At 38.0% G+C, this 15,982-nt stretch overlaps 1 protein-coding gene across 3 annotated transcripts in view; it reads right to left on the bottom strand.

The window, feature by feature from the left end:
• Positions 1-6,446: 6,446 nt before the first annotated feature.
• Positions 6,447-15,982, bottom strand: part of pi4kaa (phosphatidylinositol 4-kinase, catalytic, alpha a) — a 37,020-nt gene continuing 27,484 nt past the window's right edge. For all 3 annotated transcript variants that reach the window (XM_072371281.1, XM_072371282.1, XM_072371283.1), the window contains exons 44-54: positions 14,831-14,960; positions 14,679-14,749; positions 11,948-12,020; positions 11,678-11,858; positions 11,491-11,595; positions 10,706-10,831; positions 9,744-9,864; positions 9,441-9,600; positions 9,215-9,304; positions 8,793-8,876; positions 6,447-7,555 (exon numbers count right to left, since the gene is read on the bottom strand). In XM_072371281.1, the coding sequence (XP_072227382.1) occupies positions 7,504-7,555; positions 8,793-8,876; positions 9,215-9,304; positions 9,441-9,600; positions 9,744-9,864; positions 10,706-10,831; positions 11,491-11,595; positions 11,678-11,858; positions 11,948-12,020; positions 14,679-14,749; positions 14,831-14,960 (1,193 nt within the window). In that variant the 3' untranslated portion in view covers positions 6,447-7,503. The remainder of the gene's footprint in view (positions 7,556-8,792; positions 8,877-9,214; positions 9,305-9,440; positions 9,601-9,743; positions 9,865-10,705; positions 10,832-11,490; positions 11,596-11,677; positions 11,859-11,947; positions 12,021-14,678; positions 14,750-14,830; positions 14,961-15,982) is intronic.

The following is a 15,982-nucleotide window of genomic DNA, read 5'->3' as shown; positions in this document are numbered from 1 at the left end:
GTCCCATCTGACCTGGGAACACCTTGGGATCCCTTAGGAGGAGCTGGATAGTGTTGCTGGGGAGAGGGATGTCTGGGTTTAACTCTTGGACCTGTTGGTTCTGAGAACCCACATCAGAGATGCAGAATATAACGGATGGATGGATGAAGACCGTTTGGTCAAGGTCACGTTTATTTATAGAGTACCTTATAACAACCTAAGTTTACTAAAGTTCTTTACATAAATAAATAACAATAAAATCCAAAAAGTAATAAACAAAGACATGCAATCGACAAAAAGACAACATTCGTTTCATCCAGGGTCGAAAGCCTGGGAGAAAAGGTGAGTTTCATGAGAGGATTTAAAAATGTTTCAGATGACCGGATTGCAGTGGTATCCCATTCCACAGCTTAGGGGCAACCACTGCAAAAGTTTGATCGCCTTCAGTTTTTAGCCTTCATTTACACACATGCAAGTATAGCAGGCCTCAGATCTCTGATTGGTCTGTGAACATGCATCAGATCAGCTAAATATTCTGGGGCCAAATCGTTCAAAATGTTGTCTGGTAAACAATGCTGTGTAGATGTGATTCTTTTTCTTTAATCAGAGGAGGTAAAATTATTTTGGTGAAGAATGACCCAAAGAGGATTAAAAATATACAACATGGATATCGGTTTAAAAAAGTATAAAATCATAGAAGAAGAAGAACACACTGAAAGTCTGACTCTGGTGTAATGTTCACGTTTAATGTGGAAATGATGAATCTTCACATATTATCAGTAATCAGATCTTCATCTGAACAGCATGACAACACCCCCACAAACTGACCAAAAACACACATGCACACACACACACACAAACGTCGTCATGGATACCGTCACGAGGACGTTCATCAGTGCATTTCAGGTCCATTCAACTGAAGCTGATGTTCACATTTCTACATCTGTGACATCATCAGAAGCTGTAACCTCCCGGCTCAAACCAGGCTCCACCCTGAGCCCCAAACTGCGGAGGACCGAAAGTGCCATAATCTCATTCCATTAATTAACACAAAAATGAAATTAAAAATGAATTTTCGCCAAAATAATCTTAAAGTATGTGAGAGAAATCGACTTTTCTGCTTTAATTCTAAACTGAAATCATTTAAATTTGTGTTAATGATGCTTTTACAATCAGTTTTCAGTTTTATTTATCTTAATTAGAACATTCTTAATTTCTCATTTTGTTTATCTGTTACCCCTGTTTTATTCATTTCTGCATTACCTTTATTTTACATGATATTAATCTCTTAATTCCCATTAAAAAAATCAATTTCTTTATTTTATTTTAATTCAAATTTTGCAATTCACAGATACGTTTACTTGTGTTATTTCCATATTTTCTTTTTACGTTTTCCCGGTCTCCCGTATGATTTCTGCCTCGTTATGCAAATGAGGGGGCGGTCTCAGATTAAATAAATAAAAGTAAATAAATAGCAACATTAACACAGGCTTAAATGAATTATTATCAGTTATTTTTCATAAATAACTTTATTTAAATTTTAGTTGCACTTATCATCATATAAACTTATTCATTTAGCTATTTATATATTTTTATACTTATTTTGGATTAAGGCAGCTTCATTCCCCCATAAAACCCGCTAAGAACAACAAGGATCGGATCATATGTCTAAAACCAAACTCGATAACCCTATGAGCACACGCACATGCACACACAGCTGACCAGAGATAACAGCAGGAATGATTCACATCCTTTGCAAAATTAAACATTAAAAATGACACCGCTCATCAAACTGTTTTAACTCTTCAGCTGTCCGTTACATACAGAAACAACAGGAAGACGGTAGTAAACACACACACAGATACAGTATCAATATACATGATTATATTGCATAAAGTTATTGTTATCAAGTATCCCCACAGTTGTGTTTCTACCAAAGGTAGAAAAATGGCTTATCATCATCATTATGAGCTTCATCTGTAACACGACAGGTTTCAATCTGACAAAAAGACGAATGATGACGAGAGAAAAGTTTCCAAAGATGCAGTTTTACAGCTGAATGTGAAGCGAACATGGTACAAACATGCGATGGAGGAAGGAAACAAGGGAAAAGAAAAGGCAACAAAAAATAAAGAAAGGAAAAGGAGATAAATAATTAGAAATACTGAAAGAAAAAAGTAGTTGGGAAGTAAAGGGAAAGAAAAATAAAAAGAGTGGATGAAAAGGTAAAACATAAAGAAAAGCAAAAGTAAGAACCATAAAGGAAAAGAGAAAATCACAGCGAAAGAAGAGAAAGAAAGGTAGATGTAAAACAGCAGAAGGGAAAGAATAGAAGAGAAAGTGGAAAATACAGAAAGAAAAAAGGATGAAGGAAACACAGATAAGAAAAATTAAGAGAAATAAAATGGAAAAAAGCAAAGAAAGAAAAAGACTAAATAAAACAAAAGAAACCAGACAAAAAGGAAAAGAAAAGAAAGAAAAGAAAAGAAAAATAAAAAACAGCAAAAGCAAAGAAAATAAAAGAGGAAAAACAACAGGAGGGAAAAGAATGAAGAAGCTAAACTAATCAGAAAAAATAAGACTTAAAGTTACAGAATGGAAAAATCATCAAAATCTGTTAAAGAAATTAACAAAATCTACATTTCCATCAGCATCTACTAACTTAGCCAAATTAATTGTTTAATTACCTTAAAATTAACTGTTTATTTCTATATGAGCCACCTTACTGCCATAATAGACACACAGAAGAAGAGTCCTGTTCAAGGTGAAGAAGAAGAAAAAGAAGAACATGGATGACTCAGAGCAGTGTCACCAGCCATCATAAAGTATCTTAACAAGCATAAATCTGAACTGATCAAGTTACTGCAGCCAATCAGAGGCTTAAAATCAGGTAAAATACATCGAAGACTGCGTTAAGAGACTGGATTCAGACACAAGTGGATGCTGCAGGAACAGTTTGACATGCATGTCCATCATGTATATCTTGTAATCTTTTTACACTTTAGTTCAGGCATTTAAGATGGCTGCTATCTCCACTTTGACCACTACATGTCAGTAATTGTTACAAACTGTAACTTTAAGAAGAGAAAAGTGGGTAAATAGAAACAGAAAAGGAGGAAGAAAGTGTGTCCTGGTCCAGCCCGTTTGCTGCTCTTATGGCTCATTTTCACAATAAAAAATTATATATGCTTCAGTGTGTGGATCAGAGCATTTAGGTAGTTAGTTTACAGCCTCCTGTGATGTTCAGGTAGTTTCTGTTTCCTCTGAGCAGCACATCAGAGTGAGGAAAATCTACTTTACCATCGTTTTTCTCTTTATTGCTGCATTCATCACCAGATTCTTCTGATTCTGGAAGGTTTCAACTGATCACGTCTGCTAAAATCCTCAGATTGCTCTTAACAACAGAAAATCTAAATATGAAAACATGAAGAAACATGAAGAAAATATAATGCAGATACATATATTTGCTCAGTGGTGCAGACATCAAAGTGTACTTTTACAAAACAATGTTAAATCTGTTAACTTTATCTCATTTTTTAATGTCTTTACTGCCACTTTATGACAACACTATACAGCCAATCCATTCAGTTTTTTATTCAAATTACATCCTTGATAAGTTTGTTTTGCTATTACACAAAAATGCAGCTATTAATTTTAAAATTTCGTGTTTGGCTTGCGAGAGCAAGAACTCACACTGGTTTAATACCATCTCCAACTGCAAAAACAGCAGAATATTTTTCCACCTGCAGCTCTGTGCACAGATCCTGATCCAGCTCTTAGTTCTTTATATATTACCAGGAAATAGTGATTAGAAGAAAGTCGGGCTGTTTGGAAGGAAAATATAAGAGAAGAAATAAGGAGTGGATCAGAGGTCATAATCAGAAAATATATAAATGGTGAAATAACTACACTACTGAAATAAATAACATAAGTTTTGCTAAATCAATTTAATAGAAAGTAACAAATATATTTTGCTGTTTTAATTTAAACTACATTCATTTAAACTTGTGTTCATTTTTCTATTAAAAATTTAATTTGTTATTTTAATTGGAATTAAATTTCTTTGTTAATTAGTTATTCCTTTATTAATTTCTATATATTATTTTCACATACATTGTATTGATATATTTATTTCCTTAAAATTTCTCTATTTCTCTGTTTTATTTTGACTTGATAGATGAATTTACTTCCGTTATTTTCCCGGTGCATTTTCTCTCCCCATTTATTTCCCAAGTCCCATCTATAACCATGTTTTCTTCTTACATTTCTGCCTCATTATGCAAATGAGGGGGTAGTCTTTCAAAGTCTCTCATGGGCTTAGCTGCTCAGATTGTGTTTCAAAAGATTGGGCCTTATGCAAGAACATTTTCGTATTTTTATTCTAAATTTCTCTCATTTTTTCGTAAGGTCTCGAATGAACACACCACGTCAGATTCAACAAACGCTCTTAACTTGTAAAGTGGAAAAAGTGTGTAAACGACCAAACGACCTGCGTAAATGATGAACGCCACCCATGCATATTTAAGTGCACGTGGATAGCAAATTTGCATACTCTACACCCAAAAAATACCATATAAGGCCACGCTTCCTCTCTCCTGAGCCAGGAAGTGTTGAGCGCTGAGTCATGAAACTGGCATCATGGCACAAAAAAAAAACTAAAAAAAAACTTTACGGAGTATGATATTGAAGTTCTGCTTTCAGAGATCCAAAAAGGAAAATCTGTCATTTTTAACAGTGTCAGAAGTGGAATTACAGGACCTGCTAAAGCGAAGAAATGGGAAGCAATTACGAGTGCTGTTATTTCCGTACCTGTAGTTCGTAATGTCACCAAAATAATCTCGCCATGGCCAGGCGCTCAATGACTGCAATGAAAGCCGTGCAATCAGTTGTTGCCTCACCATGATGGCACTTTGATGGGGCGGTCCATTAGAGGGGTCTTCTGGTATGTTGTCTGCCTGGGCTGGTTCAGGTAGTGGGAGACCCTCGTTCCTGGCAATATTGTGCAAAACGCAGCGCCTTCTCTGGGCTATAGAGCAGTTTGCCCCTCACTGTATGGAGATACATCCACCTGGCCTTCAGCACACCAGTAGTGCGCTCCACAACAGCACGAGTGCTTTGATGCGTATATGTGTGCAGTTTATTACTCCGATTATGTTTGGCAGTCCAGCCATGGCATGAAAATTCCTCTTAATTTGTACTTGTTTGACAGCAGCGTATAAGAATTTGATGGTGACAAACCTGATGAGAGCTTTAATGACCAAGGGGAGCGCACGACTTACAGAGGACTGGGACACACCCACATCTGTCTCCAATCTCCCTCGGAAAGGTTCCCATGACCAAAAATCCAAGGATGGTGAGGACCTGGACGTGTGGTGGAATTGGAGATTCTCTGGAGTTGTGGCTCTAGAAAGCTGCATATTTGCAACAGCACAGTCCTGGGCAATCTAAATCACGATGTCAACCATTTGTCTGTCTCTGCAAGCACGGTCTCGGAACACACGCTCTCTTCAAAGATCCTGATGTGCTAAGGTATCCAAAAGTAGCAAGTCAGCCGCTGGATGCACTTCCCATTGACCTTGTTATATACAGTCAAATTAACCCTTAACAAGTGCATAATTTAAGTCAAACAGAATAATGTCAGCATAATTATGGGCTATAATGTATATATTAATTTATGATATATTCAAAGTAATTAAATACATTAGTCAAGCAAACTTGATTTGAATAACAGCAGACTATTTTACGTGACTCCTACGACAGGTCTGGATCACACGTAAGTATCTGAAAGAAAACTTCAAATACGAAAAAATTGGTAAATGTGCAAGTTCTCATACATACGATTTAAGAGCAAATCTGTTCGTACGAATGGTTCCTGAAACCGAAAGGGGCAAAACAATACTTCCGGTACCAAAACGAAAGTTTTTTTGTTCTCTTAGTCCCTGAACGGTCTTCTGAAAATATAGCAGTTGGTTAAAAAGTTTGATTAAAAAAATGTAGTCTGCATTTGCGCCGTTGTCCTGACTGCAAGTTAAGCTAGCTGCTAACTCTGCTAGCCTTCCTTCCGGCCTCTGTGGCTGTCCGATGACTCACTGAGAAAAATTCAACGGAAATGAAAAAACAGAGTCAGGGTGATGTAAAAACAAAACATGGAGATAAACTGGCTTTAGGAAATAAATGGGGGGGAGAAAACGCACTGGGAAAATAACAGGAGTAAATACATCTATAAACAAACAAAATTTAAGAAAGGAAAAGAAACGTGTGGTGAATTCAAAATGAAATGAAGAAATAATTCAGAGAAAATACAAAGATCAATACAATGGAAAGGAAAATAATACAAAAATGAATACAAGAATAACAAATTCAATAAAATCAATTCCAATTAAATTAGAAGATCAAATTGAGTGTCTAAGTAAATAAATACATAAAGTTTAAAATTAAAGCAACATTTTTATTTATTTCATATTCTATTAAACTATTTTAGTAAAAATGATTTCATTACATATTACAGTAGCTTTTATTATTCTATAAGCTTATTTATTCAGCCATTTATATATTTTTGTATTTATTTCGAATTATGACAGTTTCAGTCATCCATATATTCCTGCATTTATACATGAACGACTTGGGGACTTGGGGTGTTTATCATGTAGAAAAACAAATAGCTGGCTCTATCTGACAGCAACGCTCTGCAGACAAAACATGCTCAAAAACATAAAAAAAGGAAAGTTACGGCCGGTAAAACATTGGAAATAAAAAGCAGAACGTAAACCCTTTGAGCTCAGCTGCAGTGGTGGAAAAACTGCCCTAAAACAGATTTCACATGAGGACGGGTGACATGAGGATAAGCATCAATGAAACATGGTTAAAAGTTTGTTCACGTGTAAATCTACATCACAGAGAAGCTGCCTGTGATCTGAATGTGTAAATATATTACAGTACATACAACAGCATAATCAACTCTGATTCTCTAAACACCTTTACATCTCTAAACACGACTGTTAGATGAAACTCTGATTGGATCCTGCTCGTATTTTTCACCTATTTGACACAAATGTGTCCTTTTAAATCTAAAACACTTCAAAACAAATTCAGATTATTTTTAATCTCTTATTCTTAATCTTAATCTGATTATAGGCAGTTATAGCAGATGAAACAGTGATCTATAAAGTGCTTCAAAGTGAGTAACATCACAGCAACACGTATAACGGTGACGATAGCACTAAATGCGGCTTCCTTTAGGACCATTTTTCTCCAGAGTGAAACTTTAGTCTTTGCTGGGTAACAACAACATCAAGGAAATACTTAAAGGGTGATTCGTATACCTGTTTTTGGTCAAAGTCAAACATAGTTTCTTACCCTTACGTTAAATAAAGAAGTACTCTAAAACACACGTGTACGATATAAAGTCTGACAACTTACAGGATACAGAGTAAAACTAAGCATTAAAGTGCCCCTTTGCTGCCCGACTCTGAGGAGCAGAACCAGCCGGTCCGGTTTGTGTTGTCGGGTCACAGCCGAGGATCCTCAGTAAGGAATCTGGTTCTGGTAATACTGCAGCATATCGTATGTTTTGCTCCTGTTGGAACCAAACAAAACACAAATGAATAAGAGTTGAAGGCTGAAAACACAGAATAAAGCTGGTCGTGGTCTTCAAAATAAACTGTATCAACAATACATAGACTAACATAAAATAATTAGAAAATAAGTTTAAAAAAAAGAGGACTACATTAAAAGTAAATGAAAAGAAATATGAACTAAGAATTTATTTACTTAATTTAATTATTTATTTACTTTTACGTGCTTTTTTTTTTTTTTTTTTTTTTTTTTTTAAATGGAGGACTGAAACTGCCATTATCCAAAAATAAATAAATGGCTAAATAAATAAGTATTTATGATCATAAATGCAACTAAAGATACATAAAAAATTCATTTATGCAAGAAACGTGAAAGATTTTTAATTTTAAACTGCATTCATTTAAACTTTTAACTGTTATTTATTTACTTTACATTAAGTGTTTAATGTTATTTATTGTATTTGGAATGTATTTAATTATGGAATGCTTATTTATCAATTTATTTAACTTTCTATTCAATTATTTTTGGAAATCTATTTTTTTTTATTCTAGTATTATATGTCATCATATAAATGTATTTATTGAACATTTATATAGTTTTATTTTGGATTTTGGCAGTTGCGGTCTTCCATACTTTTTGGGCATATATTCATCTTTTTGAGCCAGAATTAAGTAAATTCAGAGATTTAAATGAAGTGAGTTGGACAGCAATTTGGCTGTTTTTCAGGGCAGGTCTAAAATCACTTCTTGACAAAGTCAGACTGACAACACTGGCCCCTCAAAAATAGATCAATACGTAGAAACATTTGCCTCAGACTAGAACCAGCTGGCTTTTTGCTGTCATTCCAGAGATTTGGATGCCAGAATTTACAAAACTTGGGTTATCTGGTTAAACCATGGAGAAACAAGAAGAAAAAGAAGCTGAAATGTTGCATCACTGCAGATCTGGCAACACACCAGCTTAGAGAACCAGATTTATGCTGGTTCTCTAAGCTCTCTAAGGTTTGAGCTAACCATGTTTTAGAGGTTTCCCTGCTTCTACCCACACTCAAATTAACGGCCTGTGCAGAACTTGAGGGCAAACTGGAGTTACACAATGTGGATTAATTTTTTTGAAGAGTCGACGCTGAACTGTAAAGCTTTCAGGGCTGCAATGACTATTTTTTATTTAAAATCCTAAATCTGTGCTCTGGGCAGTAAAATCTGCCACAGAGAGGCTGGATTGAGTCTGTTTCTCACCTGCTACTGAGGAAACAGCTTTGGATGATTTTGATCATGAACGCCGCGGCTTCTTTCTCGCTCATCTGCGGATTAAAACGCCCTCTAAAAGACAACAAACAGGTGTTAAAGTTGAGGAAACAATATTCATTTAAACCATTTCATCTTCCTCTTATCTGAGGCCAGGTGCCGGAGGCAGCAGGTCCAGGAGGGATGCCTTAAGATGACATTTGTTGTGATTTGGCGCTATATAAATAAAACTGAATTGAATTACAAAGAGGCTGTCAAACTTTTTCTATAAAATGTTCCATTTTGAATATTTCCCTTAATAATCTTGATATTGTCTTGGTTTAAATTGATCTAATCTGTACGTCTCTGCGTTCATGCATTGGTGTCAAATCTATAAGCTTTAACAAGCTCAAACACCCTCCTGTTGGCCTTACTTAAGGAGTTTAATGGTTTGTCCTCTGAAACATGGCAGCCCAGTGTCCAGCATGAGGGTCACCAGAGAGACTACTGCGTCCATGTAGGGTCTGTTTGACACAAAGCAGACGACAATAAAGATCAACAAATATGATATCTAAAGCATCCTTCTTCTCCTACAGAGCCAGTGGAGGATAACAGGTCATCTGCAGAAGTCTTAAATCCCTTTAATTGTTGGTGTCTTACCGTACAGCCAGATATCCTCTGACACACATCTCCATGAACCATTTAAAGGGCGTGGCCTCCATTTTGCCTCCCATGATCATCACCATCTCATCGGTCAGCTTGATGTCTGGCTCCCAGCCCAGGTTCCCACCAGGAGAGCTCTCAAACATGAAGCCAAAATCTGGAAGAAACCAGCTCAATGTGAACCAAACTGTCACCGTTTCTCTGCCTAAAAACTCTCCTCTCGTGTCATTTCAATCAACTACAGCAGGAACAAGTTTTAAGCTAAAACAGTGAACTCAGAACAGTTTACATCCGTCACACCTATGTGGATCAGGTGTCCTTTGCTGTCCAGCATGATGTTGCCGTTGTGTCGGTCTTTGATCTGCAGCAGGAACAGCAAGAGGCTGTAAGCGGCCATGCTGCGGATGAAGTTATACCGAGCCTGGAGGAGGAAGGAGAAGAAAAAGAAGACGATGATCTGTTTGAACAAACAACATTAATGCATTAAACCAAAAGAGACCAAACAAAGTGACAGCTCAATAACTTACAGAGTCCTCCATAATGTTTGGGGGGTGTATGTGCTGCTTTTATAGGATTCACAAACTGATTCCACACAAGCAAATAAGCTGCTATCATCAGCTGAAATGATGTGATCTCTGTCATCAGCCGGACCCACTCCTCATCCTCTGGTCTGACTGGGCTTTTCCAGTTGTGGAGGATTATCTTCATCAATAAGATAAAGCCTTGTGCAGATTTAAAGACTTTAAACAAGCATGACCTATCCCACAGTAGGCAAAGTTGAACTGATTCCAGTGCCTGTGTGTTAAGCTATTCCCGTATTGTTCCACTTATCCCTCTTAAAAAAGGCAGCACCACTGGACAGGACCACATCATGTGATAAGCCCATTTTATGAAGATAAACGAGTGTAAAGTCATATCGATGAGGAATTTTCCCCCATGAGCTTCTGTTGTAAACCCACCAGCCGTGAATTTTAAATCTCAGATTTTAGATTTTCAGTCTCCATAAAGTGCGTTCTGCACGTTTAAGGACACAATCAGAGTCTAAAGAAACTATGAAAATGTAGGCAGCTCACATAATTTCAGGTAAGATTTTTACTAAAAGTAAGCAGACTTAATGCAAAATATAAAGATTCCTGTTGTTGTACCCATATTTAAGCAGATTGTCAATCTAAGATGAGGGAATTATTAAATGAATCCTTCTAAAATAACTTTGGAATCTTTGGAATAAAGAGGTGAAGAATAAAAGATTTAAAGCTCCCTACCTGCTGGAAGGCGAGGGTGGATTCATCGCCATACTGGTTACGGAAGTAATCGTACATCCCAAAATCCGTCTGCCTGCCGAGCTGGTCCCTGGACTTACAGTCTGGGATGCACTCGATCACGCCGCACTGAGGAGAAGATCAGTCACTGAATACATGATTATGACGACAAGATATACAGCAGAGCTGCATCTGTTTCAGTATGGGTCACACAGAGAACCACTGTGCCTAAACCAACAGGTATTCTGACCACAGCCGGACTCATACAGCTCAAAAGGACCAGAAAACTGTTGAAAAACTGTTGAACTGTTGAAAAGAGCAGAATATGTTACCTTTAAGGTCAAACTTTCAGTTATGATGCATCACCAGTGTGATAGGGAGTAAAATTAGTCACTCATCCTGTATGTCAACAGTTGGTCTTGGGTATCACATTTGGTCCAAGTAGAAGCAAATGAAGTCAGGAACCAGTCGAATCTGCTCATTCTGACACCAATCAGAAGTGTCTATATTTGTCCATATGAGGGAAACTAAAGGCATGTTTAAGGCAACCACCAAACCTGCTCACCTAGAGTTGTGTCATTTAAGAGCAGCATTATAATCAGTGTATATGGTTCTATATTGACTTTATCTTCCGCATAACAGAGGAAGAAGAATTTCACTTCTTTATTTTTCAGTTTAGTTAAACTCTAACAAAAAGTAACAAATCATTGAAAAGTTTAAAAACCACACACACACAGCATCAGTTAGATGAGGATTTGGAGATAATGTGACACAGAAAAGTGTTTTACCCCTGGTGCAGTAGCCACCACTCTGTAGGGGAAGACGAACAGATCCAGACCCACCAGCTGGAAGATGTTCTTAAAAAGCCCAATGATCTGCAGCGCCAGCATATCCTGGAGAAAAGGTTAGAATAGGAATTTAGCCCAGCCCTGAGATGTAGTGAAAATATGCTGTGAGTTGAAGAGAGGAGGGTACCTGTCTGCAGTCATCTCCCACTTTAAAGATGGCCGCCTGCCAGCACACCCTGCGCGACTCGTCTGGGTTTTCCTCTCCATCCTCCAGAGAGTCCGACGGGCAGCGGAGGCCCTCCCTCTCCAGCTCACTCACCCCGCAGCGCTTCACCTTAAACTTGGCCAGATAGGGCGCTTTGGCCGCACTACAAACACACACTTCTTATCAAACACACAGAGAGGACATGACGCCACATTTATCATTGAAAGCCCTAAACTAAACAGAAATAACCACCTCTGCATGGGGGTTCCAGACTTGTAGTCAATGTCCAGCACGATGGCCTCTGGATTACTGGGCAGGTAACAGCCTGGAAAACATAAAGAGGAGAAAAAACAGTGAGGTGGGTCAAAGCACTCACACGCGAACAGCATTTCTAGTTTCATGGGACCAAAGACACAAAAGCCTCAAATGTTCTTAACATAACATCACATCACATCACATCACATCACATCGCATCGCATCAGTATAAACATCTGATGAGAGGGATAAACAGACAGCAACACTGAAACTGAGGCCAGCTGTTGAATAAAATGTCTCCTAAAATGCACCTGAAGCAGAGAGGTGGCTGGTCTGAGGAGCTATAAATAAGGACGCACAGGCGTACCCTTTCTGGAAGTCTGTGAATGAACACCACTGCTCTTTATGTGATCACTCTCTTTTACTGACAAATGTTTTTAAAATAAGGTATTCCCTGTAAATCAAGCAGATTAAATCCTTTCCCGTTACCAGTGGCTGCATGTTTACCTTCTGTGTATTTACATACCGTCTGTACGCTGAGGAGCATCACAGTTTTTCAGAGGACTGTTCGATTGTCATTTTGTACTGCTGAACAGCAGCCCCGACAGTGAGCTGCCAGCTTTCTTACAGCAAACTGATCAATCTCATTTTTTGGGTCTATGAGTTGTTGCAGTCAGTTTCAGTGACATTATGGACAAGAAATGTCTGTTTCTTCTGCTTTCAGTGAGGGCACGTTGTGTTTCCATCAATGCCGATTGGGCCCAGAGCCAATAAATATCTGTAACTACTGCAGTCATTTGACACTTTAAAAGGAGTTTTATACACATGTATCCCTCGTCTGTTTTAAGTCTAGATATTACAGGGTCACTATTTGTAAGACCTCAACTAGATTTTTCTGAATAAATAAAGAAAACAACCACACCACCGTGCACACCCAACACACACACCACACTCACAGACACAAGCATGAACACTATGGTGTGCGTGTAAACATAGTTATTTTTTATATAGGGCCGGGATTTTTATGCATTAATTAAGATGAATTAATTCCACAAAAATTAACGCGTTAAAAAAATTAACGTATTTTAATCTAACTTATTTTTGCACCAAGGAAAGTTTCTCACTGGAGGAGTTTCAGGCATACCGATTATACTGGAGCACCAACTAACGTTCATGACTTCAGACATAGGCGGCACCAGGGTAGGGCTTTCTCACTGTTTTCAGGTCTAATATTTATATGTGATTAATATATTTGCGATTCATTTTGATTAATTAATTACAAAGCCTCTAAATAATTAGATTAAATTTTTTTTTAATAGAGTCCCAGCCCTAGTTTTCACAGAATTTTCCACAACATAAGGCGCACCTAAAAGCCTTAAATTTTCACAGAAATCGGCCGTGTGCACCATATAATCCGGTGCGCCTTATGTTAAAAAATCTGTCACGGATACCGCCATTTTAAATTTACCGCGGGGAGCGCCAAGCATTCATCGGGGCATTATGCCCCCTCCGTATCACTCACGCTCTCCCTTCACGCCGCTCACCACCACGTTCACTGTTGCTGCGCCTCTTCGCTCTCATACATTGGAAAAGAATGGCAACTGGCCACTTCCGTCGGTTGCTTTGCGTTCAGTGTGAATCCAGGGTCAGGTGGATCCCAGCCATTCACTCTGAATGGGGCGAAGATTGTATGGAGCTCGTACTTATCGACTGAATCATGTCATCATTAATGCTTTTGCCCATGTCCCAGTGAGTGTCTGTTCTTCAGTCTGAGATGGGTGATGCAGACCGATGTGCAGCTTATAAGTTTATAAGTGTAAAAACGGCCGACGACGTTGTCCTTCACCGTCGGACCATTTGCGCCTTATGTATGGGTTAAGTACAGAAATGGACCCCATAATTGAGGGCGTGCTTTATAATCAGGTGAGCCTTATAGTGCGCAAAATACGGTAAATAAGATTAAACTAAAAGCCTCACTGAAAAGGAAGGAAGTTTGCTCTTAAAAACATCAACATCAGCTGCACTCAGGTCCTCAGGAAGGCTGTTCCAGAGACGAGGACCATCATAACTACATGAGGCTTCTCAGTAAGTTTTAGAAGAAATAAAAGACCCGAGGGCCCAAAGACGTTCACAAATCAAAAGCAAATCTGATAAATATTTTGGACTAAGACCATTAGGAGCCTTAAAAACCAGTGATAGAATCTTAAAATCGATGTATCAGTTCTGTCAGTTGCTTCTCCTTTTGTTCGGTCCAACTGAACCGAACGTTGTTTTTCTCCCCTGCTTCCTGGTTGGAAGGAACAACAGTGCACGTATTGGTTGAAAGCTGAACGATACAATTAGCAACAAACACAACTAAAGACTTTAGACGATGTTAAACATGTTTGATTTTGTCGTAATTCCACTGGAGTTTTATGACCACGTTACACCAAACGACCGAGATCACGGGAGCGCGCTACGACCCACTTTTATTCTGACTGAACCGTCAACACCTTTTAAAGCGTGTGACCAGCTGAAGATCAAAGATTTACAAACTGAGAAATAAAAGAAGGGTCTTTTTGTATAAAACTTTCTTCTTGTTTCTACTTTATTTCAAACCAAATGTCTATTTCTGAATGTTGTATATGGTCAAAATGTTGATTTGAAGTTGGAAAATAATAAAAATCACTCAGGCTGAGCTAATATGTTGTAATGAACCATCTCGGCCTCCTGCGGGACAGTTCGTTACCTGGCTGCACTTTGATGTCAGACAGAGCTTTGAGACAGGCTCGTTTTCTCTCCTCTCCTTTTGGAACAGGCCTGAAAGTTAAAAGCACACCACAGTTAAAACTTTCCCACCACAAACTTTCTTGGCTGTGGCAGAAGGGCTAAAGCTCTCACTTGATGATGGCGGACACGTTGGTGATCTTGTTGAAGAAGTCGAACTCTCTCTGGTAGAAATCTTTGGCGGGACCCGATAGAGAGCCCGTGATCTCCTCCACCATTTGCTCCAGCAGCTCCCCGATGTCGGCTACACAGACACATTAATGGGCATAAAATAAATACAATCACAGCTTCAGCTCATTTAATTAGCCCTGACTTAGACTTTCCCATCAGGAGGAAAACATAATTACACAAGAACTGTGAAAACATTTAATTAATCTACGACAGAGGGGTCAGAAATACACAAAGCAAGGCACTACTCTTTGCATCTTATGTGCACTGTCTTCACAATAATTAGTCAAAGGGAAACTGTAACTTTAAGCAGAGAAGCAGAGTTTGTAATGTGCAGTTCTAATAAAGACTAAAGACTGAATGCATGTGGAGTTTTCCTCATCCTGAGTTACTCCACATGTATGCACAGAATTAGAGTGAATATGTTCTGTGTTGATTTTAAACACAGAACTGTTTAGAATCAGAGGAAATAATCAGACTGATCTTCTACATTTGCTGATGTATCCACAGTCTGTACAATGGGAAGTGATGTGATTTCAAACATGTTTGGACAACAGAGGAAGTAGAAACTCAGACAATAACACCACCTTGAACCACATTTAAGTGTTTGATCTTTTGTTATTTCCATGTCCTGTTATTACTGGTTTTAAAGAGTCCAAATGGTATGGAGCCGTCCTACTTGTCTACAGTTTTACAAACCGATCTATAACACAACCTTTTAATATAAGAGCTGCCCTTCATCATTTAAAAATTTAAAACTGTAAAAAAACTCTTTTTTAGTCACTGGTTTTTAGTTGTGGTTGAGTTTCATTTTGCTTTATTTGAATTTGATTTGATTTTGATGATTCAGTGTCAGTGCATCATATTGGGTTAATTATGCAGGACTTTGGTCACTTGAGGACTTTTTAAATGTGCTGTCTTATTTTTCCTGCTAATTTGAATCTATCTAAGGTGTGTTTGGTGTTAATGGTACAGACCTGAGATGTTAATGATTTCAGAGGTTCTATATTATTTAAACTTAAGTGTTTAGCTACTTGGGCCAGCAGAGCTGCATTTCCTGCACTTGAACCTTTTATAGGAACGAGGATCTTTTCCTCG

This window comes from Leuresthes tenuis, unplaced genomic scaffold (assembly GCF_036924035.1).
Source record: "Leuresthes tenuis unplaced genomic scaffold, fLeuTen1.0.hap1 SCAF_19, whole genome shotgun sequence".
NCBI lineage: Eukaryota > Metazoa > Chordata > Actinopteri > Atheriniformes > Atherinopsidae > Leuresthes > Leuresthes tenuis.
Note: the sequence above shows the minus strand (reverse complement) of the source record. Positions and strands in the feature narration are given on the sequence as shown.